At 47.4% G+C, this 24632-nt stretch overlaps 1 protein-coding gene across 1 annotated transcript in view; it reads left to right on the top strand.

Moving 5' to 3' along the window:
- GLI1 (GLI family zinc finger 1) overlaps positions 1-24632 on the top strand; it is a 268280-nt gene that overhangs the window by 219562 nt on the left and 24086 nt on the right. The window contains exons 2-4 of the mRNA XM_073576829.1: positions 17682-17823; positions 18202-18300; positions 22621-22816. Coding sequence (XP_073432930.1) covers positions 17718-17823; positions 18202-18300; positions 22621-22816 — 401 coding nt within the window. The 5' untranslated portion in view covers positions 17682-17717. The remainder of the gene's footprint in view (positions 1-17681; positions 17824-18201; positions 18301-22620; positions 22817-24632) is intronic.

Raw genomic sequence — 24632 nt, 5'->3', positions numbered from 1 at the left:
TAGGGGTAGTAGTCCGGTAGCTCTGGCTGACGGGATGATGTGGGATATTATAGTGAGTGTGGCTATGTGGAGTGGGCTGGGCTCTACACTCATCTTTTTATATATATATAGATATAATCATTATAGTTTGTTATAACTAACTGTAGTTACTATGCCCAGGTAACGCCGGGCTCTTCAGCTAGTAAAATATAAAGTTTGGAAATTGCAAAATTTTCAAATTTTTTGTCAAATATTCAATATTTTCATAAAAAAAACACATCATGTCTACCAAATGTTACCACTATCATGAAGTACAATATGTCACAAAAAACAGTCTCAGAATCAGTGGGATCCATTAGAGTGTTCCAGAGCTATTACCTTATAATGTGACAGTGGTCAGAATTGTAAAAATTGACTTGAATGAAAAACGAAAAAACAAAAGAAATTTTTAAAAGTCAATGAATTAAAAAAAAGTTTGCCTCCTTCAGTTTTTGAAAACGGATGAAAAAAAATTGGATAACACATATGGAAAAAGGATCATACATGAGAGAAAAAGCTTGTGTTATAAATGGATGTAAAAATAGACACAGAAAGGGCTCGTGCCCATGACCGCATTAGCGATCTGACAAAACATTGTTTCGCACTAGGGTTATATTATTGCTCTGCAGCCGCGCGCTTGTCCAATATTTTCCTGGGACTGAGCCGGTCCAAGGAAAAAATCAGTGTGCATGAGTTGGATCTGATTGTTAGATCGCACTCGGCCATGCAAGTCAATAAGTCCATAGAAAACATCAGACTGCACTCGGATGACATCTAGGTGCAGTCTAATAAATTTTCACTGACTAACAGATAGGAGAACACCGAGACATTTTTTTCCCCTTCTTCTCATCCGAGAAAATTGGATCAAACTCTGATTACAGTGTGATTAGCATAATCGGCCCGATTCTCTCAGATGAGAGAAAAGATGTTGTGACCCTAAGCAAGGTGTGAATGTAGCCTTAGAAACAGTATAGAACTTGTGTCCTGGTCGTGTTCACGTAGAGTCTATAGACAGTGAGAAGCGAGCAGCAGAGTGTAAGGTGACGGGTCATACTGGAAGGTATGGGTACGTCAGGTGGGCAGACAAGTCGGAATATGTAGGGACAGTCCAGCTGGGAGGACTGGTGGAAAAAAGTCAATCACATCATCTAGGGCTCTTCAATTCCAGCTTGTCAGGAAGTGAGGGCTCCCTTCAGGGAGCCGCTGAGTGCAGCTTGTCCATTGTTCTGAGGGCTGACTGGATGCCTGGCTTCTCTCAGTCTTCCCTTATACCACCCAAGTAGAAGGAGGAGCGCAGTGGCAGCGTCAGCTGACCTGTTCCTCATTATGAAGCATCTCAGCTGTTGAACAGCTCAAGCCTCCAACAGAACTGTCTCTATGACCTCCTTTGACCTAGCCAGAGAGTTCCTGTAAATACAGTAATTGCCCCCAGAACGCTAGGCCCGCGCCACGCGGAGGTCTGATGCCCAAAGTGCAATAAATGAGATTTGGAGCATCTCACCGACTCCTAATCATCCGGCGCGCGAACAAGATGCACTAACAAGCCCAAATTGCTTTCAAGGACTGGCTGCACCCTATAAAAATGCAGGGAAAGTACATTCCCCAGTTTTCAGGCAGCCTGTGTAATTTCAGCGTATTATTTGGCCGGCGTACATGAAGCCAGCCGTGGTAATCTCATGTTACTGTCTGACACTGGTGTTCGCCATGTGTATACGGGCTTCTTCCAACAAGTCTGAAGAACATCACATGAAAGGCGCCAACTGTTAGCCATGTTTTCTGCTGGCCGGAGGTAGCACTCCGATTAGACGAGCATTCCCTTATTTTCTCATTACCGAAGAATTTATCAATGTGCAAGGAGCATGGAGTGATACTTCGCTATGAATCCTAACGATTTCGCCATAGAAAATTGCTTTAGCTTAGGAAAAAAAGAAAATCAGCCAACTGTTGCTCAGTGCCACCATGGTGGTAATGGCGACTAATGATGGGAAAAGGGTTAACAAATGCAATAATAACTACGCGCTGCAAGAATTCTGTGCACATGCTTGCGTCAGACCCACGTAAAGTGGCCAATATGTGAGGGTCAGTGCATAAGTCCTGGGGGTCTCTCCTACTGAAGAGAAGCAACAATAACTCCTCCACCCTTCTGATGTCTCGTAGACCTGATATTAGGCCACGTTCACACGCTCAGTATTTGGTCAGTATTTTACCTCAGTATTTGTAAGCCAAGACCAGGAGTGGGAACAATCAGAGGAAAGGTATAATAGAAACTCGTCACCACTTCTGTATTTTGGCTTACAAATACTGAGGTAAAAAACTCACAAAATACTGAACATGTGACCGTGGCCTTACAGTGTGATCTGTGCTTGTGCTGTTACTTCCATCACATTTATTTCTATGTTGTATAGAATGACTCATAAAGAAAAGATTCCATTTCCATTAACATTGCTTGCTACTGCCTAGTTTACACGGACCACCAACGTTTCATAGACTGAATGTTCAAGCATCATCGGGACGGGTTCAGTAATTCCATCATGTTACAGATGTTAGATCACTTAAGTACATTTTCTGCTACTTCATATGCGCTCACTTTGCCAAGTACGTATGTGCACTATTGTAGCACCACCTACTGGTACATTTGTGTAGTGCAGTCATTAGTCAGTGACTAAAGTACCTAACTTTTCACGTATTCCAGGGGACACCTGCCTTGTCTTTAGGGGCTGCTGTGCTTTTAGCAGGCAATATGGTGAAAGTTTATGATGTTGGGAGGCTTTGAGATCCTTTAGGGGTGGGGGTTACTTGGAATAGTAATGTTGAGAAAAATTCCATTCGGGTTTAGTCTGATCAAGTGTCACAATTCACTGCCTAATATTATGTGAGTCCCCCCATGCCACAGGACAACTATGACCCATAAAGTATGGCATCCACAAGACTTTCCACGGTGTCCTGTGTATCTGGCATCAAGTTGTGGCAGCAGATGTTTTAAAAGGTATCTGTCATTACATTTTTCTTCCTCATCTGAGAGCAGCATGACGTAGGGGCTGATCCCAGTGATATATCACTTACTAGGCTGCTTGATGCAGTTTTTATAAAATTCCTATTTTCTATGCTGCAGATCTATCAGTTCTCTGAATGCTGAGCTCTGTATAACCCCGCCCACACCACTGATTGGCAGCTTTCTGTGTACACTGTGCATAGGCAGAAAGTTGTAAATCGTTGTGGGTTACACAGAGCTCCTGGATATGGAGGCCTACATGGCAGCAGATTTACTGGTTTTCTAGTGATAATGTTCTGCTGATAAAACAGTGATTTTATCAAAACTGCAGCATGTGACACATCACTGGAATAAGGATTCCTGTCTCTACATCATGCTGTTCTCAGATTACATAGCAAAAACCTTGAGATAGTCTCTTTAATTCCTATAAGTTGCAAGATGCAATCTTCGTGGAGCGGACTTCTTGTTCAAGAACATCGTTTTGATCTAGGAAATTTGGAGGTCCAGCCAGCACCTTGTCATGTTTCTCAGAGAGGGCATATTTGGCTACTGACAGCAGCCATTGTAATTAGTGAACATTGATCCCATGAAGGGATGTACACCTGCAACAATGTTCTGGTGGGTAGTATATGTCAAGATAATGTGGCGCCCCCAGGAGTATGGCCGCCACAGTGGCTTTGCCTTCCTCCAGGGGAGGGTAATGCCAGGCTTGGAGGCAATGATGGGTCTCTCTCGCAGTCAATCCATACATGCAACACAGTTCCACTCCAGGCCAGCAGGGTTAGCTCTGAACCGGAATTAAGGGGAGGAGTGCTCTCTGAGGGCCAAGAGGAAGGAGTGGTCAGTTAGTCTGCGGAGGGTGAAGTGTGCAGACGTGTAGAGAGAAACTGGAGGTTGAGCTAGGAAAGGAGAGCTCCCTCACAGTGAGAGCGCATGAACTGGAGCCTGGTCTCCATGGTTGTACGGATACTAACGGTCCTACAACAGATACCAGAGGAGTAGGAGGCTGTAAATGCCCTACTCCCATCTAAGACTTGAGGGCACAACAGCAGCTTGGATAGAGAGCCGGGACTCAGGAGAAAGGAGTCCCCGAGATAGACTACAGCTGTTTGCTGTGCAAGTAAGGTTCTTGGGAACATCTGACAGGAGGAACTTCAGAGTAACTCAGTGCTTGGAGTACTTCATTCAAATAGGCGCTAGGGAGGAGACTGCACATCCCGTCTGCTGAGAGAGAATCCCTGAATTGCTTCCAGGCTAGCCTGCTCCAACACCATCTGTATTCAGGACCCTGGACTGCAGTTATCAAGTAAAGGTACAGAAATTGCACCCCGCTGTGTCTTGTCTGCTTCCTACCTTTCCGGCACTGCTACATCCCCGTGCCAGCCACATCTACGCTGCCCTGGGACTATAGCTTCACCTGTGGGGAGCTTTTACATCCTTGCTGCACCCTACCATCAGTCCCAGCGGATCTGCATGCAACGTCGGCTTAACACCTCCCTTGCCGAGCACCACAGGTGGCGTCACAAACTATTCCATTCCATTAACTACATTCCCCCATTACTTGGGCGCCCAGGGCCACGAACCGGGTCACTGCTGCTGTGACACATCCCACTGACACTGGCCCGGTACCGAGTACCCCACAGCCCTGGGAGGGCGACCCAATAACATCACATGAAGGCCAGGAACCAAGGTTTCCCAGCAGTAAGCAGCTGTCTGTATGATGTAAAATAACACGCTAATCATTACACCAGGGCTCCTTCTTCCTCTGCTTCTTTTAGCCTTGAACAATAAAGGAGTATCCAAGACTTTAACATTGAGAGGTCATCAATGTCTGATGGTTGGGGATGTGACACGCAGCACCCCCGTCGATCAGATGTTCTCGGTGTCAGCAGCAGCCAGAATTGGACAGTTGGGGAGCTGAACAGCACTGTGGACAGAATAGTGGCCGCGGCCAGGTACTACTCATCCAAACCCTTATTTGTTTGCATAGGAATGTTCCACAACATGGGCCATTTTGGAAATACTTCCTATACTTTGGCTCTTGTTAAAGTCACCATATCCCTAGATTTGCCAATTTTGTTCTTCTTAGGCCTCTTTCACACATCAGGTTTTCGCCGTCAGGCGCGATCCGGCGCTTTTGACAGAAACCGGATCCGGCGAAATGCAATGCCGGATCCGGTTTCCCCCCCATTGACTTGCATTTGCGCCGGATTGCGCCGGATGGCCATGCGTTTCATCCGGTTTTCGCCGGATCCGGCAATGTGTCGCGATCCGGCGTCTGGAAAAAACGGCTACTGTAACGTTTTTTGTCTCCGGCGAGACCCACCACCCAAGCCAAGAACCAGGAGCAGGAGAAGGCAGCAGACATCTGCAGCAGCAGCACCATCAGCACCACCCCAAATGGAGCAGCAAATGGAACATGCTGAGGAGGGGAGTCCAGCAGCAGATGAGAGACGGTAATTATCAAATCCCCCATTCCTCCAAACTAGGGCCATGGAATATCAAGATATTCATTGGCCCTTTGTTTCTCTTTATTCAACAGCCGCCAAAGAGATGCAGCAGCAGCAGCAGCAGAAATGGCATCACTGGCAGCAGCAACAGCAGCAGCAATACCCACAGCCATGGAGTCTGGCCATCAACAGGACAGCACATCTTCTTCTGGGAGCCCTCCCTCGCATCGTCAGCGTTTGACGGTAAGTTTTTATTTCCAAAATCCATCATCTCTGTAATATATGTCTATTCATTGCCTTTTATTTCAAAACAGGAATCACAAGATGAAGAGGAGCTCCCAGAAGAAGAAGGAAGGAGTGGACAGACACCTGGAGTGGGCTCACAATTGGTAAGTTTTTTGCATCAAACGCAGAAACACAACATCACACTACACACAACACATAGAAAACAATGTTCTGCAGACCACACACAGCAAACAAATGCCTACATCCAAAGACATAACATTTTTTGTTTTTTTCTCTAGTCTTCCCAATCTGGTGCTCGGCCAAGAGGTCCTCGCAGTGCCTCCCAGGGTCGTCGGCGACAGCAACGCGGCGGTCACCAGCGTGTAAGTATAAATATTTTTGCTTTGTTTTTTTTGCACTTTTTATTTCATTTCTTTTGTGGAGGCTAATTATGTTATTTTTGTCTTTTTCTTTAACAGCCTTCACAGCGTGCTCCCGACTCTGACGGTGAGGATGGAGGGATTGATGTGGACCGCCTCATCGATCTCGTCAGAGAAAGGGAGCCGCTCTGGAATATGGCTGACCGCCGCCACGCTGACCTGATCGTTACCCGACGACTCTGGGAGGAAATCTGTTCGCTCCTTGTGGGCCGCTGGGAGGACCTCGATGTTCGGGCCCAGATTAAAGAGCGTAAGTATATACAGTACCGGTTGCTTGATGTAAACCAGTGTTTCCCGAACTCCAGTCCTCGTGGTCCCCACGGATCATGTGTTCAGGATTTCTATTTACTATGGAAATCCTGAAAACATGACCCCTGGGGACCATGAGGACTGGAGTTTGTGAAACACTGATGTTGTATACTAACCACTCCTTTCTCGTTTCAGGGAACAGAATTGTGAATCGGTGGCGGTCTGTGAGGGATCGTTTCAAGAAGGAGTTCAATAAAGAGATGCGGGCCCCGAGTGGATCTGGAGGACGCAGGAGCAAGTACAAGTACGCACAAGCCCTGTCGTTCCTCCGGGAAACAATGGTCACTAGAAGGTAAATATTACACACCACATGTGAAAAAAAATGTTAGATGTAACTTTTTTTTTTCAGCCAGGGCCATACCATGTCAGTATTTTAATTGTTTTTTTTTCTCTTTATTCCACAGCACGGTGAGCAGCACTCGGGAGCCTGCACGATTGGACCCTTCTGAGGCGATCCCTGAGGAGACCGGCACCGAGGGACACTTCGACCGCCCCGGTACATCTGCACCTTCCCAGCCTTCCCACACATTCGACCCATCTGTCCCATCCACCAGCACAGGAGCATCGTGGCCGCCTACATTACATGAAGCTGCTGGTGAGGAGATCGCTTTCCCTTTACCCCACCCTTCTGCCCCTGCCACCTCTAGTACACCTGCGGGTACTGGGCGGCAGCGGCAGAGGGGTCAGGAAAAGAGTTATGCGCAAGAGTTCTTGCATCTGAATGCATCTTTCCAGAACTGTCTAAAAGTCTTGTCAGAGCAAATCTCCGCAGGCTTTCAGCAGATCAACTCCAGCATTCCGGAGGTGAAGACACTTCTGCAAACCATGCATTCAGAAGCAAGATCTTCGCCAAACCACACCTTTTTCAGGTCTGTTGTGGAGCGCATGGCAACACTATCTCCTACCCAGCAGATGCATGTAATGCATTCGTGCCACGGTGCTCTACAGCAGGTTACCTCCCAACCTCCACCTCCCACCACTGTAGTTCCTCCACCTGCACCCCCTCCAGCCACTTTCCATCCTCCCCCTCCTATTACATCTGCACCCCCTCCAGCCACTTTCCATCCTCCCCCTCCTATTACATCTGCACCCCCTCCAGCCACTTTCCATCCTCCCCCTCCTATTACATACCAGCAACCTCCCCAGTACCAGACATCTCCCCACTTCCAGCAACCTGCCCCGTACCAAACTCCTTCCCCGTACCAAACTCCTTCCCCGTACCAAACTCCTTCCCCATACAACTTTCCATCAACATCATCTGCTCCTACAGTCCCTGCCCAACCCTCCACTCCACCGCCCACCACCTCTTCTGCCTCCAACATGTCCACCCATTCTGTAGCTTTTTCCACACCTTCACCTCTAACTGTTCCTTCCCCACCACGATCCCAGTCCTCTCTCCACACACCCAGTGTCGAAGTGTCCCGCAGCCCCTCCAGCAGTATTTCCACCCCACACTACACAGATTTGTAATTTTTTTTTTTTTAATAAAAATGCCCATTGGGTTTAAAACCTTTATTAAAAAAGTTTTTTGCACTTTAAAAACATTTTACAAAAAAAAAAAATGTTAAATAAAAGTTAAATTATCGTTTCACAATGGTTGTCTGTCTTTTCTTTCTGCGGGGAACTATGTTTAAAAAAAAGGTTAAATACAGGGTATTTCAAAGGTAAAAAGGTATTCAAAACCAGGTATATAACTGTGGGTAAATTTTAGCTTTTTGCCACAGTTGTGTTCCTGGTTGTGTTTGAAGCAAAGTATTTCACCTAAAAAGTTGTGTTTATTGTTGGTGATTTCCTAACAATGTACACAACTTTTGTTAAAAGGTGAAATACTTTGCATAAAACACAACCAGGTACACACCTGTGGCCTAAAGCTAAAAATAGTAGACCGTGACAAGATAGCCAACTTTGGTTGGCAAAGGTATATACTGTTGGTCCAGAAGGTACACAAGTTTGGTTAGGGCACAAATCTTTCACACTCTGTCATCCTGCCAGTGTACTCTGCCTTGAGGGTCAATTTTAAAAACCGGATCCGGCGTAATCCGTCGAAAAACGGATAGAAAAACGGATGAACCGGATGAGACGGATCCGGTTTTGTCTGTCAAGAACAAGACGGATCCGGCAGAAAACCGGATCCGGCACATCAGGTTTTACAAAACATTTGCCGGATCCGGCATTCCGGCACGACGCCGGATCGCGCCTGACGCCGAAAACCTGATGTGTGAAAGTAGCCTAACAAGTCATGAACTTCAAGAACTGATCTGTAGCCATCAGTGAAACAAGATTGAAATTAAACTTTATTTAGTTCTTACATAAAAGCAAGACAAAATACAAACAATTGAGGAAACATTTTATATGAAATAAGACTCCACAAATAACAGGATATTCACCTGTTGGGTCCCCCGGAATTTAGTGGTAACCTGTAGGGTATAAATGAAGCAGAGTAATGCATTGATTAATAGGTCCTCCTGCTAAATCAGGGGTCTGATTCTAGTCTCCTGACCACTGCAGCCAATCACAGATCTCAGATAATGACTCATTCTATTCACCTGACCACTGCAGCCAATAACAGTGGCCAGATTATGTCTCAGTCTAGTCATCTGACCACTGTAACCAATCACAGACCTCAGATGATGTCTAGTTCAGGCCACTTGACCACTGCAGCAAATCACAGAAGTCAGACGATGTTTTGTTCATTTCCCCTGACCAATGCAGCTAGTGACAGACCTAAGTGAAGGGATGTGCTAAATAAAACTGATCTTCACCACTTTCTGTTCTGGTGAAGACCAACTAAGCGGCCTTTGCTGGAACAAATGGAGCTAGATAAGGCGAGTAGAGTTGAGCGAAACGGGTCGAAAAAATTCAAAAGTCGCCGACTTTTGGCAAAGTCGGGTTTCATGAAACGAAACCCGACCCTAGGATGAGGTCGGCCACGAGGTCGGCGACTTACGCGCCAAAGTCGCTTTTCAAAAGTTTGTTTTGCGCTCTTTTTCAGCCAATCAGGATCCACGGACACTGTGGGCAACGTGATGACCTAGGCACGGGTCACCACCATCTTTCAGAAGGGCATGCAAGTGATTGGCTTGCTTTGGTGGGCGTTACAGGGGGTATAAAAGGGCGTGCACACCGACCGCCATCTTACTTCTGACGATCTTAGTATAGGGAGAGGTTGCTGCTGATTCTGTAGGGAGAGCGTTAGGCAGGGAAGAAGACAAAAAAACTGCTTCTGCTGCTAGCGATTTGGCCTGCACAACACACAAGTCACTGTGTGTGCAGTGCAAGGGGAGGCTATATTGTGGTGTATCAGTGGTGTTGGTTGTTGGGCTGCCTTTTAAGGCTTCCTGACACGCTGGCATTGCTGTTTACCCACTGCTCCGCAAACTGCTTTTTTAAAAGCAATCCAATCTCCCTTATCCTCTCGTCACTTTGGTCACAGGCAGCTGTGCCATCGAGCCTGTCACATAGCGCTCAGATATCAGTGGGCCTCACACAATCCACAAGTGTCCAGTGTCCAAAAGTGTGCGCAGAGATTCAAAATCTCCATTATCCTCTCGTCACTTTGGTCACAGGCAGCTGTGCCATCGAGCGTGTCACATAGCGCTCAGATATCAGTGGGCCTCACACAATCCACAAGTGTCCAGTGTCCAAAAGTGTGCGCAGAGATTCAAAATCTCCATTATCCTCTCGTCACTTTGGTCACAGGCAGCTGTGCCATCGAGCGTGTCACATAGCGCTCAGATATCAGTGGGCCTCACACAATCCACAAGTGTCCAGTGTCCAAAAGTGTGCGCAGAGATTCAAAATCTCCATTATCCTCTCGTCACTTTGGTCACAGGCAGCTGTGCCATCGAGCGTGTCACATAGCGCTCAGATATCAGTGGGCCTCCCACAATCCACAAGTGTCCAGTGTCCAAAAGTGTGCGCAGAGATTCAAAATCTCCATTATCCTCTCGTCACTTTGGTCACAGGCAGCTGTGCCATCGAGCATGTCACATAGCGCTCAGATATCAGTGGGCCTCACACAATCCACAAGTGTCCAGTGTCCAAAAGTGTGCGCAGAGATTCAAAATCTCCATTATCCTCTCGTCACTTTGGTCACAGGCAGCTGTGCCATCGAGCCTGTCACATAGCGCTCAGATATCAGTGGGCCTCACACAATCCACAAGTGTCCAGTGTCCAAAAGTGTGCGCAGAGATTCAAAATCTCCATTATCCTCTCGTCACTTTGGTCACAGGCAGCTGTGCCATCGAGCGTGTCACATAGCACTCAGATATCAGTGGGCCTCACACAATCCACAAGTGTCCAGTGTCCAAAAGTGTGCGCAGAGATTCAAAATCTCCATTATCCTCTCGTCACTTTGGTCACAGGCAGCTGTGCCATCGAGCCTGTCACATAGCGCTCAGATATCAGTGGGCCTCACACAATCCACAAGTGTCCAGTGTCCAAAAGTGTGCGCAGAGATTCAAAATCTCCATTATCCTCTCGTCACTTTGGTCACAGGCAGCTGTGCCATCGAGCCTGTCACATAGCGCTCAGATATCAGTGGGCCTCACACAATCCAAAAGTGTCCACTGTCCACAAGTGTGTGCAGAAATTCTAAATCTCCCCTGTCCTATAGACACCTTGTACCTTGTTTTACATTACTATATAGTTTGTTGGATTTTGTCTACATTTCTACCAAAAATAAGGAAGGCTGGTGGAAGAGGCCGTGGAATTGGGCGGGGGTTGGCAGCTGGTAATGATGGTGTTGGTGGTGGATCTGATGGTAGTGGCAAGAGCAAAATAGGACCGAATGCAGGAGGTGCTGACCCTGCGTCATCGTCTGGCTACATAAGGCCTCGAACGCTTAGTTTTCTAGGAGTTGGCAAACCGCTTTTAAAGGCAGAGCATCAGGAAAAAGTTTTGTCTTACATTGCTGACTCAGCCTCCAGCTCTATCGCCTCCTCTTCTTCAGTTGTAAAAAGTAAAAGCACTGAGTCGTCATTGGAGGCTCGTGTTCATGAACCACACCTTTCCTTGTGTCCTTCACCCCAACCAAGATTGAAGGATGACGCAGGCCATACTACTGATTACTCCATGGAGCTGTTTTCACATACCATGCCTGGATTATCAAGTGAAATGGTGAATTACCCAGGCCAAGATGAATCTGACATGGAGTGCACTGATGCACAGCCGCTGATGGATGATTCTGCTGGTACATTCACTCAGAGCACTACATTGTCCTCGCAGTGTACAGAGCCAGATTTTGACCCTGATGAGACTCAGGTGCCCCTTCCTGCACACTATACTACCATACACGGTGACACAGAGAAAGGTGCACATGACATAGAAGAGGAGGTGATGGATGACCCAGTTGTTGACCCAGATTGGCATCCATTGGGGGAAGAGGGTGCTGCTTCCAATAGCTCAGATGAGGAGCATCCACAGCAGACATCGACATCGCAACAGCTGTTATCTGGCAGGCCCGGAGCACTCCAAAGACAGGTTCCAAACATCAAAAGAGTTGCTGGACAGCTTGTCCAGAGGGTCAAAAGATCACAGCGTGCTAGGCCGCAAAATGTCTGCCAAAGTAGGAAGAGTGCAGTGTGGCACTTTTTTGAACAAAATCCTCATGATCAGGCCAAGGTTATCTGTAAGAAGTGCGCAAAGACCTTTAGCCGAGGGAAAAATCTGAAAAATTTGAATACCAGTTGCATGCTTAGACATTTAACCAGCATGCACTTGCAAGCGTGGACACAACACCAAACCTCAAGTGCCACATGTGCAACTGATCACAACGAAGGTAGTCAGCAACGCTACATTGTTTCCCCCACTGTAAGCCCACCGGTTAGCACAGCAGCAAATGTTGAGGTGTCGTTGCAAGACCACAGCAGTCAGGGAATCCCACTGTTATATCAACGAAAGACTGATTCTAGGCCATCAGAAAGAACACCAACTCCATCACCATCATCAACCCTCTCTCAGTCCGCCCTGTCCACCGCTACTTCCACCATATGCAGCTCTCAAGTCCAGCTCACCCTCCCAGACACTATGAGTAGGTCAAGAAAGTACTCAGTCTCTCATCCGCGTACACTGGGTTTGAACGCCCACATTGCCAAACTAATCTCGTTTGAGATGATGCCCTTTCGGTTGGTGGAAAGCACAGCTTTCCGCGAACTCATGGCCTATGCAGTACCACGCTATGACCTACTCAGTCGCCACTTCTTCTCTCGCAAAGCCATCCCAGCCCTCCACCATCATGTGAAAGACCGCATTGTCCATGCACTCAAGCAGTCAGTGAGCGGAAAGGTGCACCTCACAACTGATGCATGGTCCAGTCGGCATGGCCAGGGCCGTTACGTGTCCATCACTGCGCACTGGGTTAATGTGGTGGATGCAGGGTCCACAGGGGACAGCAGTGGTGGGACAGTGCTGCCTAGCCCACGGTATAGGAAACAGTTGGCTGTAGGCGTTCGACCCTCCTCCTCCTCCTCCAGAAGCGAAAGCTCGTCCACAGAGCGCAGTCGTACGAGCACTCCATCTGCAGCTGCCACTGTTGCACACGATGTGTCCCCCTATCGAGCAGCTAGTGGAAAGCGTCAGCAGGCTGTGTTGCAGATGATGTGTTTGGGCAACAGACACACCGCCGAGGTGCTGGCCGAGTACTTGAAGCGACAAACTGAGTCATGGCTGGGCAGTGTACATCTTGAGGCAGGCAAGGTAGTTAGTGATAACGGCCGTAATTTTGTGGCAGCCATAGCCCTTTCAAAACTCAGCCACATACCTTGCTTGGCTCACACCTTGAACCTGGTGGTGCAGTACTTCCTCAAAAATTATCCGGAGTTAACAGCCCTGCTCCAGAAGGTGCGAAGACTGTGCGCGCACATCCGCCGGTCGCCTGTACACTCCGTTCGTATGCAGAAGCTGCAGCGATTGCTCCACCTTCCCAACCACCGCCTCATTATCGACATTGCAACAAGGTGGAACTCCACCCTGCACATGGTGGAGCGGCTGTGCGAGCAGAGGCAGGCCATAATGCATTTGTGGGAGGATACACGGCCAGGCACTTTGAGAGCAGACATGGAGTTGACAGGCGTGCAGTGGTCGAAGCTGAAAGACCTTTGTAAAGTCCTTCAGTGTTTTGAGGAATGCACACGGCTGGTAAGCGCAGACGACGCCATCCTAAGCATGAGCATCCCACTTATGCGTCTGCTCATGCAAACTTTGACGCACCTTAAGGAGCAGGCGTCTGCAGCCAATGTTGATGAGGAGGAAGAGGAGGAGGGAATCCTTGATGACATTCAGCCATTGTCTGCTCAGGGACCTCTCCTGGACGAGGTGGAGGAAGAAGAGGAGGAGGATGATGGGGATGATTACTTAGGGGAGGAGGATGCATCTCGTGGGGCAAGTGAAAATGTTGGCGTGGCAAGGTCTGGTACAGGGTTTGTGCGTGACTGGAGGGATGTGGATTTGCCAGAAAGTGCTCCTCCACCCAGCACTCGCAGTGGATCATTGACACCGGGAACATTGGCCCACATGTCAGATTATGCCTTGCGGATCCTAAAAAGGGACCCCGCATTGCCAAAATGATGAACGATGACGACTACTGGTTGGCCAGCATCCTGGATCCACGCTATAAAGGCAAATTACAAAACATCATGCCACAGGAGAACCTTGACCTAATATTGGCTAATAAACAAGCAACTCTGGTAAATCGGTTGCTTGAGGCATTCCCAGCACACAGCAGCGGTGATGGTTCTCACACGAGCCGTACGGGCCGGGGGCAGCTTGGCAGAGGTGTTCGTGGTGCACACAGCAGAAGTGGCGTTGGAGACAGGGGTTTCATGACAATGTTGTGGACTGATTTTTCAAATACCGCTCACACAACTGGTAATACTGCATCGATGGAAAGTGACAGGAGACAGCAGTTGTCAACTATGGTTACAAACTACTTTTCCTCCCATATCGATGTTCTCCCACACAGGTCATTCCCCTTTGACTATTGGGCCGCTAAACTGGACACCTGGCCTGAATTGGCCCAATATGCCTTACAGGAGCTCGCTTGCCCAGCTGCAAGTGTGCTATCGGAAAGAGTCTTCAGTGCAGCTGGATCAATCCTGACAGAAAAAAGGACCCGTCTGTCAACCCAAAATGTGGATGATCTAACCTTCATTAAAATGAACCACGCATGGGTTTCCAAGGATTTTGTCCCACCTTCCCCTGATGACACATAGGGTGACAGAAAAATGGCTTGCTTTGGTCCACCTCTTCCTGGTACTTCACCTATTTCGCCTTTTGCATCAGCTGAATGTCCAACATCAACATATGCCACTTTCTAAAACTCCCTAACTGTGCTGCCTCCCCCCCATGGCCGGGGTCACCACCTACCGCACAACACCGTGCGAGTGCCGTTGCCCTGGACAGGTGGGTAGGCCGACTCTTGGGCGCGGGCACTGGCACAGGGTCCCTCATAGTGCAATCAAGTGTCTCTGACGGTGGTGGTGCACACCCACCGTCAGACACACCGCTGTACTATGAGGGGCCCAGTGCCAGTACCGACGCCCACGAGTGCGCCCCCCTTGCTTGGGCAGGGCCCCAGCATTTGCAATCTTTACCTCTCCCTGCTCCTCCGCTGTGTAATCTGGGCCGTCAAATCCATACTGTGCGTGACACCGTCTGAGCCTGCCTCCTGAGACATATATTTTGAATGTGTACGCTATCCATACATGTCATCCAGGGATACAGTACCCTTTCTAACCTTTGTGCAATCACGTGCAATCCATACTGGGCCTAACACCGTCTGAGCCTGCCTCCTGAGACATATATTTTGAATGTGTACGCTATCCATACATGTTATCCGGGGATACGGTACCCTTTCTAACCTTTGTGCAATCACGTGCAATCCATACTGGGCCTAACACCGTCTGAGCCTGCCTCCTGAGACATATATTTTGAATGTGTACGCTATCCATACATGTTATCCGGGGATACGGTACCCTTTCTAACCTTTGTGCAATCACGTGCAATCCATACTGTGCCTGACACCGTCTGAGCCTGCCTCCTGAGACATATATTTTGAATGTGTACGCTATCCATACATGTTATCCAGGGATACGGTACCCTTTCTAACCTTTGTGCAATCACGTGCAATCCATACTGGGCCTGACACCGTCTGAGCCTGCCTCCTGAGACATATATTTTGAATGTGTACGCTATCCATACATGTTATCCAGGGATATGGTACCCTTTCTAACCTTTGTGCAATCACGTGCAATCCATACTGGGCCTAACACCGTCTGAGCCTGCCTCCTGAGACATATATTTTGAATGTGTACGCTATCCATACATGTTATCCGGGGATACGGTACCCTTTCTAACCTTTGTGCAATCACGTGCAATCCATACTGGGCCTAACACCGTCTGAGCCTGCCTCCTGAGACATATATTTTGAATGTGTACGCTATCCATACATGTTATCCGGGGATACGGTACCCTTTCTAACCTTTGTGCAATCACGTGCAATCCATACTGGGCCTGACACCATCTGAGCCTGCCTCCTGAGACATATATTTTGAATGTGTACGCTATCCATACATGTTATCCGGGGATACGGTACCCTTTCTAACCTTTGTGCAATCACATGCAATCCATACTGGGCCTAACAACGTCTGAGCCTGCCTCCTGAGACATATATTTTGAATGTGTACGCTATCCATACATGTTATCCAGGGATACGGTACCCTTTCTAACCTTTGTGCAATCACGTGCAATCCATACTGGGCGTGAGAACGACTGGCGAGCTGTTAAGCAAGCTACAGCACCTGTCCAGACAAGTACAGGTATTCCCTAGCGAGGAGACTTATTTGATTGTTTTCAATGATGGGACAGCAATTTTTGGGGAGCACTATACTCTGGAGAATGATAGATGGGGCCCACCATACACTGGAACATTCCAAAGGTGGACATCAGACACTGGAGCAGCATTTACAGGGCCCATTATACACTAGAGCATTAGAAATGGGGTCCATTATGTTTGGAGCATTATTTGGGCCCATAAGACAGTGGAGCTTCATCCATTGGGACCAACATATACTGTAGCATTATGTGGAGCTCATCATATACTGTTTCAAACATTATATGGGACCAATGATTCTGTATGGAGAAATAGATGGGCCTCGTCATGAGATGTAAAAATTGAGGTATTTTTCATTGTACTATACCGCTATTTATCTGCCGTATCGGAGCATGATGAGTTGTGGTATGTGTTAAAGGGGCGCTCTTTCGCCCAGGGCACATGAAAACCTGCAGCCAGCCCTCCCCCCCACAACTTTAGCCAAATAATCCCCATTTTTCAGAGCGTAACTTGTATTATGAAGTTAATTAAGGTTGACAAGCTTAAGTAAGAAGAATTGATGCTTTTGGCATTCAAATGGGCACTGTAGGTGTGTTTCCTGTCCTCCTCTCACTGCCGACTTTTATTCCCCATTGACTTACATTGGGTTTCGTGTTTCGGGACGACCCCGACTTTTCCCTATAATCGGACAATCTTGCTCGACCCGACTTTTGGAAAAGTCGGGTTTCACGAAACGAAACGTGACCCTAAAAAACCAAAAGTCGCTCAACTCTAAAGGCGAGTATGACTTTTTTCGTTTTCTATCATATTTTACTGCAGTGAAATGTAGGGATTGTCCGAGTAGTGGACGACTCCTTTTCAATCCCTATTCCCTCCCCCCAAGTAGGATAATAACACTTCTGCTCACCTCCAGTGCCCGCGCTGCTCCATCGTTGTCGGCACTGCATCTCCCACTACCAGTCAGCACTGGCTTCGCTCTCCTCTCCCACGGACATTATTGACATACAGAGAAAATGAGAGCTGCGGCTGTTCTTTCGCTTCCTCCAGATTTCTTGATTTGTCCAAAAGAGGGGAGAAAGAAGCCAGCACTGATTGGCCGCAGTAATCACATGACATAATGTCACGTGAGCGCCGAGAGAGCCAGTGTCGGCAATATGTCTATTTGATTGAGCTATTACTTCTAATATTTATGACTTCTAGTTATATTTTTGATGATAGGAAAATCACCAAACCATCTCTTAATATATGTTCGGATTTGATGTCATTAAATTTTATCAGAAAGTGGCCATAGAATTTTGTATTCCCTCCTACCTCTACGCAGCCCTGTTCATGCTTTATAGGAGCAGAGCAAAACATTATATTATAGAACTAGCTGGAACTATGTATGACATGTTTTACTTTTTGTCTACGTCTTGCAGAGCTAAATGTGCCGCTGACAACTGGTTGCTCCCACGATGGCATCCCGCCAGTGCCCGCCTGCGATGTTCAATTCCATGAACCCGCCTATGAACAGTTACATTGAACATTGCTACCTGAGGTCACCCAATGTCATGGCGGAAGGTCAGTATCTGGCAATGATGAGATGGGCAGATTATGGCCTAGAGGTCATACTAAGGGCATAGTTTTCCCACTTCTTCACACACGTCTGACGGCAGGCAGCCATGAGATGACTCAGTAAATAGACATGGTGATGAGAGCTTTCCATTGTCTGATAATAATTACTGTTCATCTAGATTAGCATCAAAGAACGCGTCTATATTCTTATGCTGTTCTTATACTGTCTAGGTATAAATTAATAAAATTATATTTACTGTTAAAATAGCTATTATTATTGTAATTGTTTTGATAATTATTATTATTATTTGTAAATGCATTTTGCTGATTGACTGTGGCCTTTTTTATTTTTTTGGTCTCATCTCTGTGCAATTTGGCTTGCAGGCATGAATGAGATGCCCTACTGTCACCAAAACAACCTTATGACTAGCCAACATGGTTTCAGTCTTGCACAAGCCAATGAGCAGATGGCTTCTGCAGATGGTGAGTATCTATAATAATAAATGCCCTAACCAGCTTCCGGTTGTAACAACTTCCGTCCAGTTGTAACCGGTGACGTCACCACACACACACGCACATGTTAACCCTCAACACACCACACCGCCTCAACACACACTCCTCTCACCTTTCACCTCCACTCATGTCCACTCACTCTTTCACTCCACATACGTTCCTTTCTCTCACTCCGTTTCTCATACTCACACCGTCATCGTCGCTGCCCCGACATCTTCCTCCGCCGCCGCGATCCAGGATCCAGACGTTCTCCAGGCCGCCGACATGTTCTTGCGGGACGCCATCTTGGATGTCGTGAAATCCCGCGAGATTCAAGATGGCGTCGCCGCAACAATATGTCGCTGGCGTGGACGACATCGGGATCCAAAAAGATGGCGTCGGCGAAATCTCGCGAGATTACACCGACGCCATTTTGGATCCCGATGTCGCCCATGCCAGCAACATGTTGTTGCGGCGACGCCATCTTGAATATCGCGGGACTTCACGACATCCAAGATGGCGTCCCGCAAGAATATGTCGCTGGCGTGGGCGACATCGGGATCCAAAATGGCGTCGGCGTAATCTCGTGAGATTTCGCCGACGCCATCTTTTTGGATCCCGATGTCGTCCACGCCAGCGACATGTTGTTGCGGCGACGCTATCTTGAATATCGCGGGATTTCACGAAATCCAAGATGGCGTCCCGCAAGAACATGTCGGCGGCCTGGAGAACGTCTGGATCCTGGATCGCGGCGGCGGAGGAAGATGTCGGGGCAGCGACGATGACGGTGTGAGTATGAGAAATGGAGTGAGAGAAAGGAACGTATGTGGAGTGAAAGAGTGAGTGGACATGAGTGGAGGTGAAAGGTGAGAGGAGTGTGTGTTGAGGCGGTGTGGTGTGTTGAGGGTTAACATGGCAAGAGGTGTTAACGACGTCGGCGAAATCTCGCGAGATTTCGCCGACGCCATCTTGCATTCGTGAAATTGCGTCATTTACCTCACGCCGACTTGCTGTGCGGACGCTTGGCATTGCCTGTACCACCATGACTACTGCTGCATTGGACCTATGCCTGTTTACTGCCGGTGTCTAATTACTGGACCAATTTGCCTGTACCGCCATAACTACTGCTGCCTTGCTCCTCTGCCGGTGTCTAATTACAGGACCAATTTGCCTATACCGCCATAACTACTGCCTTTGTCCTCTGCCGGTGTCTAATTACAGGGCCAATTTGCCTATACTGCCATAACTACTGCTGCCTTGCTCCTCTGCCGGTGTCTAATTACAAGGCCAATTTGCCTCTACCGCCATAACTACTGCTGCCTTGCTCCTCTGCCGGTGTCTAATTACAGGGCTAATTTGCCTCTACCGCCATAACTACTGCTGCCTTGCTCCTCTGCCTGTGTCTAATTACAGGGCTAATTTGCCTCTACCGCCATAACTACTGCTGCCTTGCTCCTCTGCCGGTGTCTAAATACAGGGCCAATTTGCCTCTACCGCCATAACTACTGCTGCCTTGCTCCTCTGCCGGTGTCTAATTTACAGGGCCAATTTGCCTCTACCGCCATAACTACTGCTGCCTTGCTCCTCTGCCGGTGTCTAATTACAGGATCAATTTGCCTCTACCGCCATAACTACTGCTGCCTTGCTCCTCTGCCGGTGTCTAATTACAGGGCCAATTTGCCTCTACCGCCATAAGTACTGCTGCCTTGCTCCTCTGACTGTTCACTGCCTGTGTCTAATTACAGGGCCAATTTGCCTCTACCGCCATAACTACTGCTGCCTTGCTCCTCTGCCGGTGTCTAATTACAGGGCCAATTTGCCTCTACCGCCATAACTACTGCTGCCTTGCTCCTCTGCCGGTGTCTAATTACAGGGCCAATTTGCCTCTACCGCCATAACTACTGCTGCCTTGCTCCTCTGCCGGTGTCTAACTACAGGGCCAATTTGCCACTACCACTTCATAACTACTGCTGGGCAATTACAGGGTCAATTAGTATCTGTTTACTCTACAATACTCCAGGACGCCTTCTTCACTGCCAGATAACTGCCAAATAGACTCCTTTACCTGTGCCAACATGAGTCATAACAAAAAGTATGCCAATGCCAGTGAAAGGAAAGCAGCTTTAGCACTACGACAAAAACAACGCCGTGCTAATGAGACTCCTGAGGAAAAACACCATCGCCTTGAGAAGATTAAGGCTTATAAACGCCGTCGCCTCACACACGAATCCCCTAACTCTAAATCCATAAGATTGGCTGAAGAAGCCTCTGCACGCCGTCACCGCCGACAACAGACGGCCTCTTCCTCATCATTATTATTAGACTCACAACAGGATGCTTCCACATCAGCATGTGGAACAATTTACTGCTACACTTCATCCCATATGCCGTTCACTGACATAACTAATCAGCAATCTGTTTCTGCCCTATCAATACCACCATTCAATACCGATGCACAGTATGCCAATGCCAGTGAAAGGAAAGCAGCTTTAGCACTACGACAAAAACAACGCCGTGCTAATGAGACTCCTGAGGAAAAACAGCATCGACTTGACAAGATTAAGGCTTATAAACGCCGTCGTCTCACACACGAATCCCCTAACTCTAAATCTTTTACATTGGCTGAAGAAGCCTCTACACGCCATCACCGCCAACAACAGATGGCTTCTTCCTCATCATCTATAATAATAAATGCCCTAACCAGCTTCCGGTTGTAACAACTTCCGTCCAGTTGTAACCGGTGACGTCACCACACACACACGCACGTTAACCCTCAACACACCACACCGCCTCAACACACACTCCTCTCACCTTTCACCTCCACTCACGTCCACTCACTCTTTCACTCCACATACGTTCCTTTCTCTCACTCCGTTTCTCATACTCACACCGTCATCGTCGCTGCCCCGACATCTTTCTCCGCCGCCGCGATCCTGGATCCAGATGTTCTCCAGGCTGCCGACATGTTCTTGCGGCGACGCCATCTTGGATTTCATGAAATCCCGCGAGATTCAAGATGGCGTCGCCGCAAGAACATGTCGCTGGCGTGGACGACTCGGGATCCAAAAAGATGGCGTCGGCGAAATCTCGCGAGATTACGCCGACGCCATTTTGGATCCCGATGTCGTCCACGCCGGCGACATGTTCTTGCGGCGATGCCATTTTGGATCGGCGAAATCCCGCGATAGTCAAGATGGCGTCGCCGCAAGAACATGTCGCCGGCGAGGACGACATCGGGATCCAAAATGGCGTCGGTGAAAACTCGCGAGATTTCGCCGACGCCATTTTGGATCCCGACGTCGTCCACGCCGGCGACATGTTCTTCCGGCGACGCTATCTTGACTATCGCAGGATTTCACGATACTCAAGATGGCATCGCCGCAAGAACATGTCGCCGGCGTGGACAACGTCTGGATCCAGGATGGCGCCGGCGGAAGAAGATGTCGGGGATCGTGGAGCAGCGGCGATGACGGCGTGAGTATGAGAGACGGAGTGAGAGAAGGGGTCGTATGTGGAGTGAAAGAGTGAGTGGAGATGGTGAAAGGTGAGAGGAGTGTGTGTTGAGGAGTGTGTGTGTTGAGGGTTAACATGGCAAGAGGTGTGATGCTATCGCATCCTCCCGATGCGATAGCATCGGGCCATAATCTAGTATCATGGATAAAATGATAATAAAACCTACTTTGACAGTTATTATACATACAATTTTATTGAAGGTGATCGAGCTATAACTTGAAGCTGAGTGTGCTGAGTCAGTTTGACTTAAAAACCCATACCATGTACTCTCGGAGTAGAGTTGTACCCAGATTAGGCAATAGACTTTGAGCTAAATAGTAATCAGTAGAACACATCTTAGGCCGGGGTCACACTTACAATTGTGATGCTAGAAACTCACGCGAGTCTCTCACATCAATACCCGAACCGGAGTGTGTGGCTGGATGTATTTCTATGCAGCTGCACACTCCGGTCCCGAGTGCCGACGGCAGTGCCGGGTATTGATGTGAGAGACTCTCGCAAGTTTCTCGCATTGTACTTGCAAGTGTGACCTGATTCTTGTATTGATAGTTTACTGATTCAATGTATTAGTGTAAGTAAAATAAAACTTGATTGTCACCGTACCCTTTGGGTGGCAATGTGACCCCATTCACTTGTATTTCTCTTAGCAAACTTTGGTCGTGTGAGATGTGTCACTGTCAAAGTTGCTATGTAGCCCTAACCTAATTCTGCCAGAATTCATTTAGTAAAACATTTTAAGTACTGTATTTTTCTGGTGTTTTTATTTCTTATCAGTCATTTACCTTTTTCTCTATTTAGGATCTCGTTTCTCCACCCCTAGAAGCTCAGTGAAGCTTAGCAAGAAGAGAGCAATGTCTATATCTCCACTATCAGATGCTAGTATTGACCTGCAGACCATGATTCGCACATCCCCTAACTCCTTGGTGGCATTCATAAACTCCAGATGTCCTTCCGCCAATGGCTCCTATGGTCACTTGTCAATAGGAACGATGAGGTATATAAAATACAATTTTTAAGCAGCATATTTTTCACTCTTTGTTTCATTGCAGCCATTTGGTAAAATCAAAAAAGTTCTTTTTTTTTCTCATTAATGTACACTAGGGTGACCGGATCTCATATGGGGGGGAAAAAATGTCGGAATCTTGTTCGTCTGGACCCCACAAAACGATTCCCCTTTCCAGATATTGAGATAGCCAAAATTTCAGCTCGATCAAACGACGTTAACCCGTGCCGCTCGTCGCTCAAAGTTTGAAAAAATCCAAATTGAGGTATTTTAAGATTTAGGTATTTTGCATAGTCTGTTAGACTATAAAGAATGTGACAACAACATTGCAGAAATAGCCCTGACCAAATTTTCGAACCATTTGTGGTATTTGAATGCAGAGTTGGTGGGATTATCGTTTTTTGATCCCACCATTACAGACAATGAAAAGTTGTTAATGGCTAATAAATTGCTCAGTAGCACAGATGAACCATCAGAGCACGCTAACCTACATGAGTTGATAATTTTACATAGTTATCTAATCTATTCTAGAGCTTTTGTTAAAGTAGTTTTTGAAACGTCAGAATATAATGCTCGGCATTTGCTTACAACTTGCAGGACATATTGCTTTTGTTCTTCATCTTTTGTCAGAAGGTCGTTAAAGTCGGTTACTTCCTACCTCTTTTAATTTTTCTTTCCTAACTTTTGGATTTACAACCCTAGTGTGCTCTGATGGTTCATCTGTGCTACTGAGCAATTTATTAGCCATTAACAACTTTTCATTGTCTGTAATGGTGGGATCAAAAAACGATAATCCCACCAACTCTGCATTCAAATACCACAAATGGTTCGAAAATTTGGTCAGGGCTATTTCTGCAATGTTGTTGTCACATTCTTTATAGTCTAACAGACTATGCAAAATACCTAAATCTTAAAATACCTCAATTTGGATTTTTTCAAACTTTGAGCGACGAGCGGCACGGGTTAACGTCGTTTGATCGAGCTCAAATTTTGGCTATCTCAATATCTGGAAAGGGGAATCGTTTTGTGGGGTCCAGACGGACAAAATTCTGACATCGATTTTTTGCGGTCACCCTAATGTACACTCTGCACCCCATCTTGACTTAAAGAATCAGAAATGTAGAAATTTTTGCAAATTGACAGACTTCTTATTTCTGGGTTTTCCATATTAGAATTACAATTAATGTGTTGGCAACCTTATATTTAGAAGGAAAACATCATTGCAATTATTTTTCATTATCTGTGTTATCATTGACATTGTGTCCCGGAGTGACTGACCAGTACGACATGACCCAATGATTGGTGGGTCACCAAACAGCAAATAAGCAAGGGTACACCGGGGACACAAATACAATGGTGGGCCCTGAGATAGGCAACGGGGAAATGGGCACCTCCTGCACTCTCCTGAGGATGTGCCCTGCTCTTACTAGCGTCCCTATACAGTGTGATAAAACACTCCGGGATCGCCTTTGCTGGGGTCAAAGGTCACGTGCGTTCAGCATGAAACTCAGGCGCAGAGCTGGGATTCGGGTATAACTGACACTGGGTCAGGTTTATTAATGGTGAAAGCAATGCAAAAGGAAATAAAACATAAAACAAATCCTTGCCTGTCCGGCACTAACTAAACAAAGTACAACCTAACTACCAACTGGCGGGCTTCTCCCGTCCAGCCAAACCACAGTTGCAGTGGGCACTGCTTCCACTCACGTGTGTCTCTCACACAGACAGACTCTCTGTGTTCCCAGGCTGAGAGACTCACACAACCACCTGGCATCCTATTATATCCACCTCCCATTATTCATTAGCA

Source organism: Dendrobates tinctorius, unplaced genomic scaffold, assembly GCF_039654945.1.
Source record: "Dendrobates tinctorius isolate UK_male_01 unplaced genomic scaffold, ASM3965494v1 ptg000051l, whole genome shotgun sequence".
Lineage (NCBI taxonomy): Eukaryota > Metazoa > Chordata > Amphibia > Anura > Dendrobatidae > Dendrobates > Dendrobates tinctorius.
The sequence above is the reverse complement of the archived record's forward strand: the minus strand, read 5'-3'. Positions and strand labels throughout refer to the sequence as shown.